We start from the raw sequence: 23,271 nt of genomic DNA, 5'->3' as shown, positions 1-23,271 counted from the left end.
GGTTCAAAAACTCACAGTATGAGCACACGGCTCCTGTGAGGCACACAAGGGTGTGACACAGCTGCACATTTGCAACTGCTCATGCTCACATTCCTCTTCAACAGAAAAAAGGCTTCCAGGCCACTTATGAAGTAAAAGAAAAATTGAAGTGATAAATCCCTTTAGCATTTTTCAGCAGGTTTTGTGCCCCTCCTTTTTTTTTTAAATAAATAAAATGGAGTCCTTACTTAATTTCCAGATTAAGAAGTACTATTAAAAGCAGTTACAGACCCAATTACAACCCTTGAAACACCACTGAAATGCACTACAATATTCTTTTATTTAGTTTACAGAAGAGTCTATCAGTACAGGTTGCAGAAAGAAAATGTTTAGTGCTATTTACAATTTGTTTTAAAACTCTGCTCTATACAAATTTAATTCTGATCAGTATGAACAATATTTTTGTAAATCTACTGCATATAAAGCATTTCATCAAAGCAGTAACAATGAATAAAATAACCTGTTTACATTTGAATGATGCCAATCATTCGGAAAAACGATTACACAGAACATCTGTAAGAGTTGTGGACACTTAGGTACAGAACACAATGTCAACCTGTGACTCAGTTTTTTAAAGGCTAAAGCTATTTATATGGAATATTGTTCTATTATACTACACGCCAATCTATATTTAACCTCTATAGTTATGTATTTTATAAGATCTTTATTAAATATATTCTACACATATTTGTAATTTCACCCAGGAAGAATTCCTCCCCAGTGAAAAAATATAAAATCTTTTATACTTTTTAATTTTTATTTATTTTTATTTTTACAGGTTTAGATGAAACTAGCTCATGCTTTAGTGCTGTGCAAATTTCTTTAGCATATCAACATTTAAATTATTGATATGAAATAAAAGAATGGCATCCTTTTCAATTATGTACGCCTTCAAAAATCAGCTTCTGATTTTAATACCATTGCAAGCACTAATACCAAATGCAGATTACGTAAAGAAACAAAACTAGTACTATGGCAGAAGTTTTTCTTTTTGCTTTTTAAATTTTAATAATTCTCTTGAAATCTCTAATGAGTAAGCATGACACTGGAGTCTAAGGTACAGATGAGAAAAATGACTGAAAAACACCAATTGCCAATATTCAAATACATAAAATTGATTAGTAAATGATGTTTTCTAACATTTATGCACAATAATAAAAGCCTATGAACTACAGGAAACTACCCCTCCCATATTAAGGCTAGGAAATGCACTCTCTGCACTTGTTTGTGCTGTCTGAATAAGCACTCAACTAACACACGAGATCGGAGTGCACACAGTAACAAAAAAATCAGTTTCATCAGCCCTCTACAGAGTGCTTTTAAATTACAGGCACATAGTATTTTTTCTTTGTTGCAGTGAAAATATATATAGTTAGACTTGGTTTAGTTAGTATTCTGTGCCAGTTTGGCCACCGAGGTTGACTTAGGTAGAATTGACTTAACAGTTTTTCCTTTGATTTGGCCATAAGTGAGATTTGTTTTAATTATTAATATACTATTTTCCAGTGTTGCATTATACATTGTGGGTTATTACTAGATGTCTCAAATATTGTTAGAGATTGTTGATGAGAAATATACTGTCAACCATATTTAGTGCAAATTGCATCTAGAAAGCTTGACTGGTTAGATCCGGTTAATGCAGATTTTTGTGGTAGCAAAAGGATTCCTCCTATGGAAAAGAAAACAAACCTTTCTGGAGATTGAATTCTTTCAAAAAGTGATGTACTCTAAGATTATTCAACAAACAAAAAGGAGGAATTGAAAAAAATAAACAATTAAAGTGTTCATAGATCTTCCACTTTAAAAAAAAAAAAAAAAAAAGACTAATGAGACAGTGTTCGTGTATTATTTCAGTTCCATGGATTTACAGACAGGCTCTTCCTACAGGTGTTTGAAGCAAGGTAGGGCCTCTTCTATTCCAGCAGCATGAAAGACAAAGACTATATTACATCACACTTAGCAGGTAAAGCTAACAGGGTTTACAGGATTACACAGCAATTGCTTTCTCCAGTTTTTTCACGGTTCCTTTGACCTGCAAAGAAGAAGGAAGTTTTACTTACATGCCATTTCTAAAGCAATGAGGCTGTTCTGTGTGAGAGTATACTTAATACAAGTCTGTTCTTTACTATTTTCAGTAAAAAATATTTATTGTTATACACATGCATACATAACTGAAAGATAAATCAGGACTAGATTTTCACAATAAAAACAAGAGCTTCTAAGGTCTGAGTAAGTTTCTGCACTAACATAAAAATGCTAAACCAGAAAGTTAATTTCTTAGTTTTCTATAAACATGTACAAGAGCATTCCATTGCCTTCTTCACAAAAGAGCACAAGGACTTGACTTTTCTCTATTATGAAATACTCAAAAAGCCTGTAAGAGACCTGACCACTTTGCCATGTACTCGAGTAAGAAATTCCTCTAATGCCCTACCTTGAGAGTTTGGTTCTGGCAGTGTCTCTCTAGCCACCAAATGCATCACTGTTGTTTTGCCAAAAGGGAGTTTTAATGCTGCAAAAGGAGAAAGGGAGAATAATTAACACATTACATCAGTCTTTTTTTCTCCAAAATACCCAATTGAAACTAACTGTAATTGGATTAGCACCTGTTCAAAAGTTCATACTGTTGGGTTTGAACTGCTTACTGGTTGAAGTTCAGTAAATCAGGGACTCAGGGCACGAAAAGAATCACTTAAAACACTGCATTCTTAGAGATATGATATTCCTGTTAGGAAACTTAGCCTTCCTCTTCTGAGTAAAAAGTGAGGTGGGCATTCATGCCAAGACTCAGGTGTTAAGCATTCTTTAATAATAAGGATGCAAAAAAGTTGCTAATTCAGCCACCAAGTTGTTATTCCTGAGATATCAAAACACTGAACCTCTACTACAGAACAGATTTTCCTAAAACACATTTTGATCCATGACACAGATTCTTTGAAATACAAAATGTCTGCATCTTGCCTTTTAATACTAATCTGTAACATCAGCTGCATGTGAAAAATATCAAATTTAAAGCTTTTTAAATTAGATACAGTAATTCTCACAGTGCTGCCTTTGTGAGCTTTAGCAACACAAAATTTTAAAAAATGGTCCTTTCCACAATTCCTTCTGCTTGTGTCTGAAACTAAAACGATAATTTTTACATTCCAATTTAAGTATACAAATACATTGTATACTTAGAGTATCTTCCTTGATTGTTTTTCTGAGAAATACAAGGCAAGGATGCTCTAAGTTTTGTCCTTCCCACCTTACAGTGGAAAAAAAAGTCAGTGCTAAATTTAACAAGAATTTAATCCTTAATACAAAAATAATTCTGATTTGAGTAGAATTTGTTCTATCAAACTCAAATTACAGCTTTTGTTTTCACATACAGTGAAATGGCATGTTAAGTGAATAGATGAATAATGAATGGCCAATAAACCTGAAGGCAACTGAAGTGAAAAATGTCTCTGTTTTACACTACAGCACAGATTGAAGATTCACTAATAAAAACATAAACCCAGTATTTAGTAATTAGGTGTATTCAATACAAGCCTCGCTACAAGACTGCTATTAAAATCATGTTTGTTGCCTACATATTTATTTGAAGAAATGCAAATTATGATTAAAACACAGGTCCAAACACAGGTGTAAGCACACGAAGTGATACAGAACTCCACAAGATTTGAAGCAGCTGTACTTTGGGAATAGTGATCTCTATGGAAAGGCAAATCTGAAAGTTTCTTAGTTTACTTGAAGCACTGCCTGTGCCTGCAACTAGAAGCTATTGATAGCTTGAAGTCTGACAAAGATGATGTATTTTGAGTACTTGGTACCATGACACAACTGAAAAGTCTAACAGACTGTTAATATGCTCTTTGCAAACTCCATGGAAAAGGATTGTCTTCATAACATAAACTCTTGAATTACAAAGTAATCACATTAAGAACATCTTTCATAATATCAACACATTTCAGGACACTTGATTAGTGAGTTGTGGAGATTAACTATTTACAGTAATCAAGTAGAACTATGCTAATATTTACATCAACTACTTTCAGCTACTAGTTTGCACAGTTTACACAAGTTCTTGCTAGAAATTTCCAGCTTCTTGTTTGGAGCACCATGACACCATCTGAGCAGCCTAACCTATGCTCAGTAATCCTTTCTTGCTCTTCTCTTTGTGCTTTCACGCCTTTCTCTCACTAAAAGCAAAATTGTATTTAATTCCTTTCCCAACTACTCAATCCCATTGTTTTTCTGTAGTTTCTATTGTCAGAACTTACTTTTCACCCCCTTTTGGAATGTGGATGGCATATGGCAGGTTGACTTCCCTTCCCCAATAAATAAGGAAGCAAATGCTGCTGATTACCATTATCTACCAAGAAATGGAGAACTGTTGATTATGTATTACTTCCCTAATGAATATTATTTGAAATGCAAACTGCAAAACAAATATTTAGCTAAAGGATTAAATTTCCTGTTGGAAGCTGAACAACAGACTGCCTTGCTAGGCAACTCCCCAGCACTTTGCACAGGTAGGACACAACAAAACAGTGTGGCTCAAGCCCTGCAGGCAAGAGCAGCACAGCTTTACAGAGGGGTCTGTTCTACCCTGCTTCCAGTGCCATTAGCTCTGCTGTTCTTGTAGTGACAGTCCATTCAGAGAAGCTATCAAAAGGGATGCTTTCTTGAAAATAAAATTTTTCACTCAAAACCACCTTCTCCTATCAATTTCTCATTTTTGAGCCATCTTAGTTTATAGGAGTCTCAAATTCAGAAGCCACTACACAGACACGTAAGGTAAAAGTGAACAAAAATGCACTCCAGTTAAAAAAGAAAACACCAAACTGTTTCCTTGGAAACTTTTGTGTCACTGGATGATAAAGTGATTTTCAGTAGGTCAAAATTCCAGTCAATATTTCCTAATCACCTAAAGCAAATATAACACTAAGTGCTATAACTCAGTCAAAGAGAGCTACAGCTAGAAAAGCTTAAAGAAAGTGTATTATAATAGTATAAGAAACTAAATATTGTGTTTAGCAAGAAATTTCCTCCCTCCCCTCCTCCACCTCCCTTTTAAAGGTAACTAGTTCACTTAGGGCTACCTCTAATGAACACCACAAACTGAAGTAAGAGTCTTCTCAGGCTGTTTCATGAATTCCTGTTCCCCTTTCAGCTGTGTAATCTTACTCCTGATAACTTCATTAGTACTGAAGTTAAGCCAATGTTTTAGGGATTCTTTTTCTTAAAACAATACAGCAACAAAAATATTTTTGAAAAACACTAATATACATGTAAGATCCCTGGGGTAAAAACACGATGATTAAATCACAACGCATGAACGATTAAGAATGAACTAAAATGCCCTGAACCCAAGCAAGTGCTCAAAATTCATAGACCTAAGTTAATGCAAGAGTCAGCAGCATGCAGATATTATTTTTCAGCTTAACTCATTAAATAATATATTAAATACATTAAAAAAATATTCAACATTTTCTTAGGTTTAGACAAATGTCATTAAAGGGAAAAAATACTGGTGGTGAAGAGCAACACTCAGATGAATGGCGAAGTAAATCCCATTTAACTATCCTTGCCTGGAAATGTAGGGTAAGACTAGCATCTTTAATTGCAGAGATGATCCAAGACTTAACATTTGTCTTTCAACTCTACTCCAACTGCTACTAGCTGCACTCACTGTCACCTGGTGAAAATACAAATTAAAGAGTGAATAAAAATTTCAGAGTTCTTCCAGCTGAGCTGACAATGATCTTGTTTGTATATATAGAAGCATTAAAAATTTATATATGTGGAGAGTAAATCTATTCTGTAAGTACATCACTAGGCAACACTGGGAATGGTAGAAAGTGAATCAATAGGTGTATCATCCCAGTCAATTCTTCATGGAACATCACCATAAGCAGTCCAGAAATACTATTTTCAGATTCCTCTTAATTTCAAAACCATTTCATTGGTGATTATATTATATTATATTGTCCTTTCTGTATTGCATCCAGGTACCAAACCATGAATAATTTGAACATACAAAGTAGGAACATTAATTTGTTTTTAAACTGGCACAGAATGGAGAGGCTCATAATGTTTAGTCACTGATACAGCTGATATTCCCATTGGCAAATGCTACCTACAAAAGGAAAGATGACTTAACAAATGTGTGTCACACCTCTATCAAGGGTTCCCACCAAAATGCGTTAATTGTGGGGAAACAGTTGCCACGAGAGGGCACAGTTGAATTACATTTCCTTAGCAAACGCAGTGAAGCCATTTACTGTTGTTTTCACATAACTATGCAATTGTATCCCTGGGAGAGCACTGGACAGCAAGAATGCTTCCCCTCATTCTCATTCATAGGGTGTCTTCCTGCATTGCACTAAGATTTAAAGTATTGTTTGACCAATTTTCATAAAGTTTATCAAGCATTTTAAAATACTTCAGATATTTATTAAGTAGCTTGTCCTGCAAATGCAGTGTAAGAGAGGTGGAACAAAATATTCCATTTAGAATGACAACAAATAAAAGCAGCACTACAGTTTCTTTGTGTGAGAGGAGGCTTGACTTAGCAGGTGGTACCTCACAAAGTTTAACAACTCATGGTAACAAGATGGAAAAATATGCAATAAGGTACAATGTCACTCTATGCACAAGAAAAACAGTATAAAGCAAGCCATACTGTGATCTTGAACAGTAAAGTAGTATTCACTGAACCATAAATAAATATCCCCTTTGCCTAACTGTAACATGTATAATAAAAATTATTTTCATACCTCCTAATGTCACATTGCCATGAAGAAACCTCCCTTGATAAATAAGCCGCAAGATATTTGGACTGCTGACTTGTTCTTCTTCCCAATCTGAAGAGAGAGAGAATTTCCACAGTTACATTGTGATAAAAACATCTTTTGTTATTTCTCTCACCTTTACCCAGGAAGAAAATTGGGAACAGGACTCTTTTGCTTAAAACACTAAAGAGAGATCACAGGCTGAAGGTACAGGAAGGTAATTCAAGACCAGCACTCGAAGTCTATTCTTGAATTTATTATTTGACACTGGGCATTCAAACACGTAATTTTATGTCTGCAAGTATAAATATTACTGATGTCACAGACTGCAGGATATATTTAGCACATACACAAGTCCTAAAGAAAATATTTCATACATGCAAATTGCTTCCTGGTTCTTGATACCCAGGCCATTCTGAAGTTTCCCAAGCCATGCTCCCCGTCACCAGCTAACTGACTAACTGGAGCTGCTCTCCAGCAATGGGAAGCTGCTGCACACAGAGCAAGCGCGCATGTGATGGGTCACTTGAAACAGGACTCTGAGATCACAGCGCTGAAAAAAGCTCCAGAGGCAGCTCAGCACCGTTCGATGATGGCCAGATCCAACCAGTTCCATGGCTGGAGGGGGCAGGGACCTGAGCAGCCCCCGACTGCCACCACAGAGCCAGAACAGAGGCTCTCTCTGAGCAGACACCCACCAATACATTTTAAGGAGCTTCCCCAAGGCTGATCCATGGATGTTTTTATATGGCAAACCGTGGTTCGAAAAAAAGCAAGCATGCATTTTCCTATAATGCTTAAGCCATCATAAATAAATGATAAGCTTAAATGGTCTTTTCCTACTCTTTTTCCATTCCCTGTCACAATGTGAAGAACAACTAAATATGCACTTTGCTTTCAGAACAAGTATCATAAAGCCTTGAAATGTTGAATTTAAATGGTCTCTCTGGGAATACAGTGTCTTCTGTTTCTTAGATGACCAAATATCTGGCAACAGTTGTTCACAAATGTTCTCTCTTTCTGCTTGTAGTGTTTATATAGCAAAATCAATATTCAGCAAGGGATCAGGACAAGCCACAGAAACCAACCTGTTCACTGGGAACATACAATTAACATACGGGCAGTAGCAACTGGCACCACAAAAGGAGAGGAACTGAAAAGGATAGAAGGGGAAGCATTTGAAACAAAAGCCATGGCTGCAGAGCGTACAGAGAGGCATCTGGTGCAAAAAGCAAGCAGGCAGAGACGTGGGCAGCAGGAGCCATCTCAGCCCCAGACCACGGCAGGGGCAAGGCACCAACAGCAGAAGCTGCAACACTCCCAGGTGCTCCCACGTGCCTAGTTTGTAAGATTAGATTAAATTAGGCAACCAAAGCTATTTGAATTTCAAGTATTTCCACTTAGGGTCTGATTCAATTGTCTTGCAATTCAAGCACATGCCCATTCTGCTATGCTGTGAAGTGGGCTACATTAAGGATCTGAATTATCACACTGCTACCATAACAGTTGTATTTTTTTTTTACTCCATACAGTCTGAACTCCACTATACTGTGGCTGTAAAGAGCAGAAATCCAGCCAATTGACAGTGCCATAATGATGTAAAACCACAACCAAAAGAAGACAGACTAGATTTTGGCACAGGTATTTTCTCACTGTTAAGCTGCCAAGTTACCCATCCTTTTAATTTCTGCTTCTTGGCTGGAAGTCTGAAACATTTCTTTCTGACATGAATTCAAATTTTAATTTCCACTGATGACTAAATGGGCCAAGGAAACACTGAATCTTTTTTTTTTTTTTTTAAAGTTCAGATAATAGGTCTACAAGAAAGATGTTAATATTATTTAGAAGAAAATGGGGAGGGGAAGAAGAGAACAGGTAACTATCTAGATGATATGCATTAAAATAAATTTGGTGTTTTCTACTGCAAATAAAGAGATCCTTAATTAAAAACTGTATTGCCAAAAGAGGTGGGGAGAAGTTTGCCTTAATCCTGCCAGTATGTGGCTGAGGTTATTTCATCCCTTTTTTCCCCCACAAGATCATGACAAGTCAAAATGGTGGTAAAAACAATTGCATCATCTGTGTTTCAAGGATACTTTAGTCCTCATCAAGATTTCTCAGTCCTGTGGCAAAGAGGAGCACTCCCAGTCTAAAAACAGCTAATGGGCTAATGCTTGTGAAAATCTATATGATATTCTGAAGTGGGGGGGGGGTTTCTGTCTTTTAAATTGAGACTATTCTTCTTTGCAAATTAAATATTCATCAAAATTTAGAGCACTCCCTCAGGACAGCAAGTATTTGAACCGAGGTTTCCATGTCTGGTTCTACTTTTTTTTAAGGAAGAGACTTTAAAGTCTGGGTTTCTTCCCAACTCTAAACTCAGAATCTGCAACTTTCAAGCTCTTCACAAGACTCTGACCATGACATCACGTGCTCAGGCATAAACTTGAGTAAGAAAAAAAAATCCAGTTCTGCCTTTACTAATCCAGATAAATGTACACAAAGAACATTTGGTTATGACAACTATGTTATAGGCACACATTAAAAAATGTACAGCACAGATGCTATGTTAACCTATTTTTTGAAGTGTTTTACATCTGTATCTAATACTTCAGAAGACTTAAAACCTCCTCTTTCATTACATATTTTACTAAATACATAATACTGCATCCCAGAAAACTGAACTTTTTTCCTGACCTCAAAGAACAGTTTAAGGCCTAAAATACTGATTATCAACATTAACTTTTTGGCATAAACGATCATCCACCATATGTCTTTGACAAAAGCACCACAGAAACAGATAGTGCAATGTTTTAGTTTGTCTAAATAGTAGTCTTTTTAACATCAAAACAGTAACCCAAATGAAGTCCTGTACCAAAAGAAGCATTTTCTTTCATCGTATGTAATGCTATGTCTGTGTTTTGGCTATTTTCCCATGAAATCATAGTCGGGGAGAACAGAACCACTTTGTTTTGGGGAACTATTCACATATGTGAATACACATCTTAAGTTCTCAAGCCCATTTTCCAAAGCCAGTATTCCTGCACGACACCAAGTACATTCACACAAACAACATCCAGTCTTTTAATGTCTCTTAAAATGGGCTTTTATAATTGTTTTTCTCCCTGGAAAAATATCAGTATTACAGATCCTTTCCAAGATAAGGCAGTAAGGAAAAAGTACTTCAGACTCAATTTCACTAATGCATTCCTGTGACTTCCCGTGTTTTATTTTAGCTGTCCTCACATAAGAGGTTTTATATCTCCAACATTTCCTCACACTTACTAGATCCTCTAACATCAAGAAAAGTGTTGAAAGATAGGGGGAAAGAAGTACTTCAATTTGGGGAAGCAAATTTTAGAAATAAAGTAGGAAACAGTCCTGACATCTAAAAATCTGCCCAACTGAAGGAACTGTGAAAAAGAAGGCAAGACAACTGTATTTCTGCATAAATCTTTGTCCAGACAGTGAATAAACACACTTAATTTGAATGTTGAGCACGGAGATCAGTTTATCGACACTTTAGTCAGAATATACAGCAAAGCTCCTTGCTCACCAGGTAAAAAGCCAAAGCCACTCAGCTACTCACCCATTGGCCAGTTGTCATACACATGTTTTGCAATATCTGCAGCAGAGTCATTCGGTGAAAACAGGAACTCTTTTGTTTTCCCGCTTACCAAGATGAGGCGCAAATTTATCTGGTAAAAAAACCCCAAGACATCAGTATTAGGAAAGCTTACAGAGAAGACTTAAATTTTTTATTTTTTTACAGGTACTAAAAAATTGTTGTTGGTTTTGGAAGACTGATCCAAATGACTTGAGAAAACAGTTTAACATGTTAACATATGTTAAAAAGAGGGTCAAAGAGGTCAGTAAAATGTTGTTCACATACCCATAATCTAGGAAGATTAAATTCTAACAGCTGGCATTTTTGATTATAAACATCGGAAGATTCTGTTAGTGATTGAATCAACTGTGCCAGTAAAAAATAGCTTTCAGTAGGGTAGAAACATATTCTAGCAAGGACACATAAGCAACTCCTGAATGAAGAGGAAAAATATAAACCTGAAAAATTAACTTAAATGGAGAGCATTAAAATACCAAAATCTGCTCCTGAATAGCCTGTGAGCCTAAATAAAAGCCCTAGAACACTCCCTCTCGATCTCAGCCAGTGCAGCTACAAAACACCAGGGAGTCAGACAGCATCCTTCCTTGCTCCCAGCTGCCACAAAGTTTGAATCCCTCTGCCAGTCTTCTAAATCCAAAACTTCGTCCCACCACTTGTCTTTCACTACAAGCAAAGTGAGGTCCACATGCAGCACAGTAATAACATCCCACCATAATTTTTCTTTGGTTAATTTCCTCCATGTAACCACCAGCACCTTCAGCCATAATTTTCCTCTCTTCTATTTGCAAATTACTGAATATAATTTCTTTTCCATATAGCATTAAAATAACACACATAAAGAGCTCAGTATGACATTATTTACAATGCAAAAGAGATTAAATTTTGGCTCCTCAAGCGACTGTTAGCAAGGTCACAAAATATGTTTGGGTAGCTAGCACTTAGCAATGCCCATGGCAAGCAGGAGTCTAGCTGCTGTTGTACTTCGACCTACAAGCCCACATTTCATCAACTTGCAGTGAGACTTCAGCAGACTAACTGCTTGGATACTTTTTTCCAAGTCACACTCTCAAGCTGTGGCTCTCACTTTAAGGCAAGCTGCAACAAAGCTTTCTTTGTTGGAATTCAGTAAACTGTTTTCTACATCAAATACCAAGTGAAAAATGTACAGCAATGTCCAAGTTTTCTAGACTTCTTGAAAAGATCTCAGTGCATCATATCCACCGAACATGACAGCTCTGCCTCAGCTACCTACTCTCCACTTACTTCAGAAGGTCTTTAGGCAGCTCGTCTATTCCCTCTTGAATGCTTTGGCTTGGATTCATCCTACCTATCTTTAAGCACCTAATGGAAGTATCTCTATCATCCAGCATACTTCAAGGTCAATGAAGGAAATGACCCCTCCTAAAAGCAATTCAGTCTCTATTTCAAAGTGTAGCAAGTATAAAAAGAGTGAGCATAAAAGGCTAGGTTCTCCTCCCTGTCCTCTTACTAACACCCTTCGGAAAAAACAAGTTCTCCCATTAGCCCAGGAAAGCAGCCAAGTGGCAGCTGTCTCTAAGAAAGCACCATGGCCACTCCAAGAGTATCACTGCATACCAGGAAATCACAAAAAAAACTTTAAGGAGAGAAACTGAGGAAATGCTGTTTAGTCAAAGACAATTCTTCATAAAATTCAGAATACATTTGGCTATACACATTAAAGTTTTGTTTTCTTTGAAATTTCCACAATGATTAAGGAATTATTTTCAAATTGCAACAATATTTAGCAGAAAAAGCAGATCAAGTTCTACAGTTCCTGTTTACTCCAAAAACCTCACTACTGTGATGAACTACAGCTACAAAAATTTGTTGGACTATGTTCAGGTGTTGTTTTGCTTATATTTTCAGTTTCAGTACTTCCCCTCCCTTCACTGTCTCCATTTGTGTATGTATAGACAACACTTATATATATAGTTCCTTTAGCTGGACTACCCTAGATAAGCTCTTCAAGCTTTCTCTAGTGAGACACCTATTCCCTCTTTCATCCTAGGAGCCTGTCTCTGCACAATTTCTTCTATTTTCTCCTCAAACAAATGACTATTTCTGAAGCATATTAAATGATATCTCGCCAGATGCTTCTGTAACACCACCAGTAATTTCCTCTGTCTACTGAAAACATCTTCTGTGACTGTGTCCCAAGAGCACATATACCTTCTTCATAACTGCACCACACTGTTTGCTCAGTACTTTTTTGTGCCCTTTTCTACTTTGATCCTTTCAATTATTCAGCCTCCAAGCTTTTATCTTGCCTGTATCACCCTAAAGCACACAGGTCCAAATTTCATCCCACTCCTATTACTCCATCCCTCAGAGAGAAAGGAGGCTAGGTGTGAAGAAGTATTCTGCATCATAAAGATGTTTCAGATTTCCCCCATGTCTGGGCACCAGACCTAAGAAATCCCCCCCAAAGTTCTTCCTCTCTACATTACGAGCACTTTTCAAACTTCATGTCATCAATGAATTCTAGCAGCAAGACGTCTTTACACTTACCTTTGTCTTTAAATGACTCAGGAAACATAAAAATTCATCTGACAGTTGGTTCATAATGAACCTAATAAGAAGCTCTCTCTGAGCTGCCTCCCCCCCACCTCAGCTAGGTCCTTTATAGTAGGCTCACAGACACACAGTTTTTCTAATACATTTTAATTTCTCCTATTTAACCAACAGTTTGCAAAACAGCACCACATCAGTTACTAAGTACATATTCAGATGACACTACAAAAATGTGCATGTAGAAAGTAAGTTCTTTTCATCTGGCTTTTGGAAGTGCTGTGTACTGGATTTGATTCCACTCTCTCTATACTTCATTATCTTTAATTATTTTTTAAGCATTAATGCACCTTATTACAATACCAACATACCGCCAAAAATTTAGGAAATTCAGACTGCATCATGAACTGTTACTTGTACTTGGAATGGGCTGCCTGTTTAAAAGAACAAACAAACCAACCTCAAATTTTCAGCACCAGTGCCTACTGTAGCCTCTTCCCCAGCAGCCCATGTGCCTCTCACTCCAATTCCCCATATCCATTTTCTATACCCTAACTGGCTCATGAGACACCCTCTTAGCTTGCTCCCTCTGGCTAAGCAGTTCCCAAACTCTGAATTTATACCGTTTATGTAAGGATTTATTTTGTTTCATCTGTGTGTAGTTTACCTGGGTTGGGGGTTGCCTGGTTTGAAGACCATAGCACTTTGCAGGCAGGAGACATAATACCAAACCATGCACTCCCTAGAACTACCTGATTTGGATCCTACAAGATGACTAAAAAAAACCCCAAAAGATTAGCCCTGCTCAGCACTTAAAAGCAGCACTTAAAAGCATGATTATGGCACTGCATTAACATAGAAGTGAAGTTCTTCTTCTACCATAACATTAGGGAGACACATTTCTTTTTATTCTCATTACTGACTTTTGAGATTACCAGCCACACTAAAGTGAGTACAAAAAGGAGATGAATATCACTGAAAAATAATCAAAACTAACTTGGCTTCCTGAAAAATTTGATTAAGTCATATCTCTGCAGTTAATATACACCAAAAAAATCAATATAAGCTACATGGCGGGGGGAAAAAAAGAGTGAAAAATGTTAGATCCTTCTTTCCCCCTACCTCTCCAAGAGTTCTCATTGCTGAAGAGCATTTCTTATAGTCTTATTGTGAAATATACAAGGCACAGTGAGATAAGATAATCATTTTACAGGGTATATTACAAAGTATGTGTAAAATGCAGGATATATATTTTCATTTTAAAAAAAATCACCACATATCAGCAGAAGCCCAAAATGAATTTTTAAGTCAATCAAGCAGGTGTTACATCAAGTGCAAAGAAACAGCTGTTCTAATGAAAGGTTCAAGTATTTTCTTATTTATAGTACAGCATGCCACTCTCATATTTAGTTTGCATGTTTCTCTCTCTCTCGCTCTCTCTCTCTGTATATATATATATTTATGTTTCTTAATCTTGACTTGAAGGAATCTTAGTCTTGAGTTGTGCATCACATTACCCCAAAGGGTTTGAAGCAAATAATCCCACAACTTGCCTTCAAATTTAGAGTCTAATCTCATTTCCCTCAAAAATATTGGGAAATTTAACTACTTGCAACTGCTGTACTACTTAATTCTGCAAACAAACTATAGGGTATCTGAAAAAAGTATTTCTGGCAAAATTCCAGAAAGCTCAGAACTAAAAGAAGAAAGAAAAAAAAAAGAGCATATGTGTATATACATTTACTCAAAGTGTAGAAAAAAGTCTTGGCTAGGTAGAGAAATTTTGACACAAAAGCATCAAATTATAATTTTTCAAGTTAAGAAAGGAGTCTTAGTAATCTTAGCTATCCTGTATCCTCTTTCCTACATTAAAAGCCACCAAGGAGGTTGTATCTGTACCCACTGTAACCTTAAAATCCCTCCACCTATTCTTGTCAAGTGTCTTGGTCTCAAGAGACTTCTGCAATTCTCAGGGCCTTGAGAAGTTCGTTCTTCAACCGGGGATGTTACAACAACTGTCCCGATTATGGTTTTTCTTTTTTCAGGGTACCAAAGGGAGTTCCAGCCTTTTGCTACAACCAAGTGATACGGACACATCCTCACACTTCCGCATTGTAGTACCAACTGCAACGTTACTGCTGAAAGCAGTCAAGGGCAGCCAGAGTATCAGAAGAAGGATTAAATACAATTTGCAGACTACATCCCCTCTGCACAGTTATGTAATAGCACATTCTGTTTGTGATCTCGAGCATGCAAACCTCACCCTCTCCCTCCCACCCCAATCTCATAATCACAGCTCCAGTAACTACCCCATCTGCTGCACTGCATACACAATAAAAATTTTCAGTGTAGATTATATTCTGCAAAAAAAAACAACCCACCACCAAACAAAAAACCACCCCAAAAAAATACTATATTTATGAAAAGATTATAGTAACAACTGTGACCACAATTTTTGGAAGAGAAATTTGGGTCACATATATGCTGACGTAGAATAAATTGTTTTTTCTTTGTTCTAGGCATGCAAAGTTTGTTCATTCTTAAAGGCATACCTACAGAACATCTTAGTGCCACAAGTGCTTCTAATTTCACAGCTAATGTTAAATAACTGGGAAGTCACTTTAACATTAATAAACATTGTGTAGGGTGTAAATCTCGTTTCTTAATGTTTCACTGACTTCCCATCTATTCAGTTAAACAAGTTACTTTGTTATCAATTCTATGCTCCATCCAGTAGCAGTTTAAGATTGCTCCCCATCTTACAATTAAAATGCAGAGAAGGAAAGGTGTCATATCAGCACATGCTATGCAGCCCCAAGTTTAAACTAAGTACTTTTCTTTAGCTGTTTTAAGATTGAAATACATACACAAAACAATTTTTTCTTCAACATCCAATACACTTACTTTCTAATTGAAGTTCATTATTGTAAGAAATAACTTGGTTCTCTAAAGACACATTAAGGTTTCCTAATGGCTCTAGGCCAAAGAGAAACCTCCCAGCTCCACTTCTGTGACTGAATTCCACCAGATTTACAAACGAAGTTGAACCAAGCCCAAATAACAGTCTAAGCATCACAGCGGCATCACACAAGCCAAGTCAGCAGGGACCTGCAGGTTCTAGACACCAGGTCACTCCTGGAAATGCATCCACCTGAATATAATGAAGAACTTCAGTTTTTACATGCCCTGGAAGGCTGTTGTAGACCCTGAGCTGCTTCACTGAGTGGTTTCTTCTCATTCCCAGCTTAAATTTATTCTTGAATAGGTTACATTCACTGATGCCCCACCTACATCACGCTTTAGCCAAAAAAACCTTGGGGTTTTGACAGCTTTCTTTTGCATCTGCAGACAAGGACACACTTTGCTAAAACTAACAAGCAAAGGTTTTCCTCATTAAAGGGCTGGCCCTTGGTGGGAACACTGTCTTCAAAGTTCTGAAGCACATCAATAGAGATTAAGGTAACTGGGCTTGGGTAGGCCTGGAGGGGACCTATTAGCAGCCTTCCCACGCCTGAATTACCAAAACAAGGACCTCTTTACTGAGGTCCAAGACAGAAGACCAGTGGACAATGGTCATAAATGGAAACAAGAGACTCTGAACTATGATAGGGTAAAAAGTTTTCACCCTGAGAATCTCAAAACAGTGGTCACTCAGAGATGCTCTGGAAGCTCTGGCCTTGTGGATTTTCCAGGTCCAACTGACAAAGCCCCAAGCAATCCAGTCTGAATTCAATGGTGACCCTGCTTCCAGTAGGAGCTTGGGCTAGAAAATTGCTCAAGGTCCTTTCCAAAGTGAATGACTCCACAATCCACTTTAATCCATATCTGCTTTAGTTTTGTTTAAACTTTCTTAAGTATGCATAATTAGAATGATACACAGTATTTCAGGAATTTATAAAATGCTACTAGAACCTCCTTAAATCAACTGCAAAAGCCTCTCCATTCTCAATACAAATACCACAACTGTCTTACATTTCTAATGCAGTAATCTTGCAATGCTCTTCTCTAGCCCAGCTGTTTCTATGACATAAGCTTTCAAGCTTGCATTTCAAAATACAGCTTTTAACCACCCATGATGTACAGGATATTTTTATTTTAATTCAATTAATTCTGTTCCTATTAATTCAGTCTTTGGGACAATTCCATCCCCACACAACACCACAATCATCTTCTACACTACTCATCATCAACAAATTTCATCAGCATACTGATTTTCCTTGTCCTAGTGGCATAAATGAAAACATTACAAAGACAGCTGGTCCCAAAATTATCTTTAAGGAATTCCACTGAGCACGACTGACAGCCTGACACTGACATCCTGAACATTGTACCTTACCACTTTCTCCACCCAAGTCACACACTCTATCAAACCCTGCCTGCCGCAACTGATCTCTTCCTACGCAGTATCAACTACTCACTGAAGTCCAGACAGATTACACCTCTTCTGCATTTCCCTCGTGAAAAACACTCTCCTTCCAAAGAAAACTGGCTGATGAATCTGTCATGATCTAATTTGGATAAATAGAAACCATGAATTTTATTCCATTATTTCTTCTCTGCTCCTTCTCAGCATCGTTCCTGAGATGGTTACTCATCTGTCAAGTTCATAGTCTCTCTTCACATCTTTTCACTCATCTAGCATGCAGATATTTTGTAACTTAACATCTTCAACCTGAAGAAATACCAAGCATGCAAATTCCTCAGATACACTCCTTATTACTAATCCAGTACATTTAGTTTAATCAGTATCTGCCTCCTTGAAACCCAAAGCCTTTACATATACTCCTGCTTTGTTTATTCTTCCATTTGATTTTAACTGTATCAGCTCATGGTCATTGAATCTAAGTCATTTCCCCAAGCAGCCTTCTGAAGACTTCCAGAATGTTCTGGGAATTTGAGACACATCCAGAATAATAATATTAGCTCCTTCTCAGCCAAGAAACTAGCTGGTAGAGGGATTGAGGTGCACAGGGTAAGAAAGTAATAGAGCAGAAGTATAAATCTGCAGCCCAACAGTGCAAGCATTCTCAATGAGACAGAAGAGATCCTTGATCCTGGATTCTTCTTCAAGAGTAATTTGGTAAAATAAATAAAACTACAGTTCTCATGAATCACACTTCTAGACACCTATTTTCACCAGATACTTCATAGAAAATACAGGCAACTTAACCATACTTCCCCAATTGAACACCTAAAATTTACACTTGGCAACACTCAGAACCCCTGCATTTAGCTACAGCACCTTGCAGTACCTATAATAAATTTACTTTGTATCAGGAAAAAAAGATTGACATGGAACATGAGAAGAAACATAAATTGTCCATGTGAATGAACAAAGCTCTGAAGTGTCATTGCCAGCTGCGTCACTCATTCAAAGCCACACTGCTTGTGAAAGTAGGGCAATCCCAACACAACAGCAGGTAAACGTGACAGCACCCTGCGTCACTCTATTCAAGTCTAAGGTGAACTTCATACCAGTTCCTATGACATGCTCACCTTTAGATTACTACAAAGTGAAACAAATATGGTTTTATGTGCAATGCTTGCCCAAACAAGGAATGGCTAAGGCAGCTTTCCACTGCTAAAAATTTAGTTAGCAGATTTCAGAAACTTGAAGTGAAAAGAAAGAGAAAACCAAAAAAGAGCATAAACAAATTTTATTTAAAGGGGGAAAAAAGCAAAATCCTACAAGCATTTAACTCAGTAGCTATGATAGAACTAGCTGTTTCTATGGAAACCATGACACTCTTGAACTTAAAATCCTAGTGCTTGGTCACACTTCATCCATTTCCTCACTTCAATTCAAGTAACACAGAAACAATGGCAATATCCTCCTATGAGTTCCAGGGTTATGTTTTCAGAAGAAATATCTAGGAAACACTGTCCTTCAAAATAAATTAATAGAGCCACTATGATAAATAAGCAGTAAAATACAATGGATTTCAGTCAAGTTTACATAGTGTTTCCTTTACTATCCTATTTGCATTCCTGAAACAATTCTGGGTTGGTTTGGTTTTTTGGGTTTTTGTGGAGAGGGATGAGTGAACACAACACACCAATGTGTCTGCTGGAGCTAATTAAGAACTAAGAATTTTCACTGAAAATCAATTTTAATAAGACAGTAAAACCCGAAGAATAACTTTTTCTTACAACATACTGGTTCTATAAGCAAAAGATTTTTTCATGATTTAATGAAGTACAACTCCACCATGGAATAATTTCTCTCCCAGAAGTACAAGAAAACTGAGGCAGTCCCTTCCCTGAAATAAGGCAAGTGATCAAGTACCTGGTCTTCTCAGCTCAAACGGAATTTTGGCTACTATATCCCAAGTACATACTTTAGTCATAAACCATCTCCTGCTGCCCTCTCAAGAGAATTCACTCTGACAGGGAAGACTCAAAGACCTACTCTGATTATTCATTAGCCATAGTCAGGGCAGTTTCACCCTGCACATGTTATAATTGTCTTAGTCCATCATGATTGTAATGTGCAAATTACACAACACAGAAAACCTTTAACTTGTCTTTAATACATGTCAGAAGACCAGGAGACTTAATACAAACAGATAGTAAAAAATGCAGAAAGTAAATCATGTGGCATTCAAGTTTGCTATTTTCAAAGTTCATCCTTTCAACTCAGTCTTACAATAAGTGTATTTTTAGTGAGGAATAAAGTGACTAAAACACAAAACAGAGAAATTGATACACTCAGATTAAGATCAAATTTAGGTAGAGACCATTTTAACAATTGGTATCCCACGCTAAACCAGTCAATTCCAAACACAAGAGTGGAAACAGTAGTAAAATTGCATCAAATGTCAATGCCCACAAGAGAAGTTCGTGCTTGCAAACTGAACCAGTTAGCTCTGCTCAACACAACCACAGTGAGGGGGTTTGATAGCTATGGTAGTTTACAGCCTTGTGGCACTGTAAGTAGCTGTAGCCACCTTGACCCCTGAAGGTACCATAGAAACCAACACGTGGCGGTCAGACACCGATGTCTGACAACACACTTGGTCAGGGTGAGAACCCATAATCCCCTGGTTTAGTGATTTGTGCCTTTTAAAATGATTGGTTAATGTTTCCTCCTCCCTGTTTTATGTATGAAGTTGTAAATAGTCGTTTCACTTAGTTAACTATGTATTAGTTCTAGAACGTTCTGTACTCCTCGATATCCCATTGGTCACTTCCCTTATTCCCGCCTATGTGCTGTTCCCATTTTCTTCCTCAGTTTCAACCCCGCCTCCTTCCCTTTGTCCCATTGGCTGTATCCCTTATCCCCGCCTTTCCATCCCTCAGTATAAACTCCCTGGACCCTCGCATATTTTTGGCTCTTTGTCCTTAGTGCCTTTACATTAAGAAACCTTGCGGTGGAACCTATACGAGGAGTCCCCTCTCTCCTTCTGTGCCTCCGCCTGCACACCTGACAACCAGCCCAGGAGCAGCTTCCTCGGGTGAGGAGCTCACCCTCTATCCCTTTTGTGTGTGAAGCCGCCGGAACCAGAGGGTGCAGCCAGACCTCCAGGCGTCTTTATTTTCCTGGCTGCTGTGCCCTCACAGCCTCTGTTCTCAGGAGAGACTTGTAAAACAGGAACCACGTCATCCTGCTGTGACATATCCTGGGGGTCGCTGGCCTGTAGTACATGGAGTTAGAGCTGAAACTCTAACACAGGCGTTTGTATGACTTCTTCACAACCTACATATAATAATAGCAGAGCAGGGCATTCCAGGGTTTCTTTCTGAAGTGGGAAAAGAGTGTGAGTAGGAGAGAAAAAGAGAAGAAGGTGTCTGTTTCTAGATTTCAATCTCTGTCTCCCTAAAAATATCTTTTAATGACACACATCCCAGTGTTTGACTCCAGAATTTAAAAGTGAAATCAGTGTGTACCATCTGTGTTACCATTCTGCCATCTCTTCCCAAGAGCTGCCCCTGGATAAGCCCAACACCTTGTTTTCACCTTCTCCTATCAAGCTGATGTTTGAAGCTTAGAAGTCCACCACACAAATATGATTAATGATAATTCTAGTCACTTAAATTTGGATGTAATTCTGATATAACTCAGTAATTGTTCTAATGTGCTCTGTAGAGAGAATATATATGCATTATTTTAAAATATTATTTAGGACAGTTCAATGGCATCTTTTAAAAGACCGATGCAAGATCACAAAGTCTGTGAACACTTGCATTGTGAAATGCCTAACATCTCCAATTTGAAAGTGAACACTACTGCAGCTGCTAACAAAGGAGAACATACAATTCCAAGGAACCAGTTCCATACATAGGTACTTTTTCCAAGTGGAAGTGGCAGACAGATACTCTCTATCCCTTCATAATCCCCAATCAATTATTTTTTTCTTACCTTTAACCAACTTTGTAGGGCTCAATTTGATTTAACCATGTATCTAGAAGATTATCTAGATTGGAAGGTATTACAATTGTATAACCCACATAGGTCATACCATAGACAAAAGTGAAAGTAGTTTTCATCCAGTTATAGCCTGGATGAAAACAAACATCAGCTTCAATTTGACCAAAACTGAAGCTCATTGAGGGGAAAAAAAAGTGAACATAAAGAAAACATTAAAAACACATGCAAAAATGGACATTTCAAGGAATCTGCTATTTAAAAAGTAATCAAAACAATTATAATTGCAAGCAGCATATATTCATGGATATCATCTAGTTCCACATCCTAATTTTCAGGAGAAAAGTTTGGGGTTTTTTTTAATGTTTTTTGTTTGTTTTTAAACAAAGTTTTAAAAGATGATTTTTTATATTAGGTTACCTAAACATAATAAAGATGCACTGGGCTCTCTGCATTCCTGATCTAGACTTTATTGCAGAAGTCCAACTGCTTCTCCCTCTGCTTCTGCTTTCTACCATGTGAAACAGGAACAGCAACTAAGGATCCCTTCAGTGTATACATTCATGTACACGAACATATACATGTAAAGACACAAGTAAGTAGCCAATTCAGAAAACCTCTTGGGAAATCTTTAAATAAGGGGAAAAACCTCCATTTATTTAAAAAACTAAACAAAAAAACAACCCAAATATAAACCAAACAAAAACATACAAACCCACAAGAAATCACCCCACTATCCTGGAAATGAATGGTCTATTCCTTACATATGAGAGCATAAAGATTCATGAGATCTTACTCATGAAGATTACAGCATGAGATGATACTTTTCCTCAGAAGCAAATTGATCTCCAAAGCAAAGCCTATTTTTAAAATGTGCTACTCTTCAGGCCCCCAAAAAGGGACAATGACAACCAAGTACAAAAATAGCCTGATTTGGAGCAGAAGAAAAATAATACAAGAGAAAGGAAACAACCCAACCTTCTGGATCCAATCTTATCTTCTCTTTTCTCTTGCACTAACTGTTGCATTATATGTTTTTTAATACAGTTTACTGTGCAGTACAGAAAACACCACACTGTGACTAAGTAGGCGATTATAGCTAAAATAAATATTATTTGCCATTTAAACGAAACACAGCTTGAAAAAAATATAAGGAAAAAAAGTCCCTCCATAAAGATAAATAGTGACATGGTCCTCTGAAAGTCCCTTCATATCAACTCTGAGCTATTAATAAGTACACTGAGTGAAAAAAAACAACAACTTCCCTAAGGTTTTTCAGGACCTACATCCCAATGGAAATACCAGCAATAGGAGGTCAAGTTTGCAGCTTCTCACTTCAGAGTCACATTGGAACTCTGCTGACAGGTCTTTTAACTTGGTCAGTACCAAAGTATTAAATTTTTCCGGCCTTGAGAGTCCATGTTGAAAAGAAAATGGAAAGAAATCTTAAATATCTTTTAAAACATGAAAGAGGAAAAGAGCTGCACCTTGACTTACAGATGTATTTCAGTTCACTTGGGTGGGAATACCATAAAACTAAGTTTTTATTAATAGCTACCAATTCCTAGCTTCTCTGGGCTTACTGTGTATCATGGCAGTCAGCCAAAGTTTTGCCATTCCAAAGCACTATATAAATCACTGAGCTGTGATAATTAAAGGCAAGAGACAGGGCATTATATATTTTTGTCTCTGATGCAAAATATCATTCACATTTTAATCAAAGTGGGTATCTCAGTGACCAGAGAGCTCATTTACTCTATCAAAACCAAGCAACTCAGATATGAATGAGAACACAACCTCTTCTAATTGTTTTCCCCCTAAAATAGCCCAGAGTAAACACTGAATTATGTGATAAAAACCAAGGATTTTCATGCTGATGCCAATTTATTCAGAATGCAACGCTTCAAGAGCAAACAACTTGACTTTGACCT

The 23,271-nt window shown here is 37.3% G+C and overlaps 1 protein-coding gene and 1 long non-coding RNA gene across 2 annotated transcripts in view; both read right to left on the bottom strand.

Annotated features, from left to right (window-relative positions):
* Positions 1 to 295: 295 nt before the first annotated feature.
* UBL3 (ubiquitin like 3) overlaps positions 296 to 23,271 on the bottom strand; it is a 60,512-nt gene continuing 37,536 nt past the window's right edge. Inside the window, exons 2-5 of the mRNA XM_008631452.2 lie at positions 10,408 to 10,516; positions 6,804 to 6,890; positions 2,474 to 2,551; positions 296 to 2,071 (exon numbers count right to left, since the gene is read on the bottom strand). Coding sequence (XP_008629674.1) covers positions 2,019 to 2,071; positions 2,474 to 2,551; positions 6,804 to 6,890; positions 10,408 to 10,516 — 327 coding nt within the window. The 3' untranslated portion in view covers positions 296 to 2,018. The remainder of the gene's footprint in view (positions 2,072 to 2,473; positions 2,552 to 6,803; positions 6,891 to 10,407; positions 10,517 to 23,271) is intronic.
* The window catches only part of LOC108446006, a 25,964-nt gene continuing 15,667 nt past the window's right edge, over positions 12,975 to 23,271 (bottom strand). Inside the window, exon 3 of the long non-coding RNA XR_001861113.1 lies at positions 12,975 to 20,184. This is a non-coding gene — a long non-coding RNA (uncharacterized LOC108446006). The remainder of the gene's footprint in view (positions 20,185 to 23,271) is intronic.

This window comes from Corvus brachyrhynchos, unplaced genomic scaffold (genome assembly GCF_000691975.1).
Source record: "Corvus brachyrhynchos isolate BGI_N302 unplaced genomic scaffold, ASM69197v1 scaffold103, whole genome shotgun sequence".
Classification (NCBI taxonomy): Eukaryota; Metazoa; Chordata; class Aves; order Passeriformes; family Corvidae; genus Corvus; species Corvus brachyrhynchos.
This window is presented reverse-complemented; position numbering and strand designations above follow the sequence as displayed.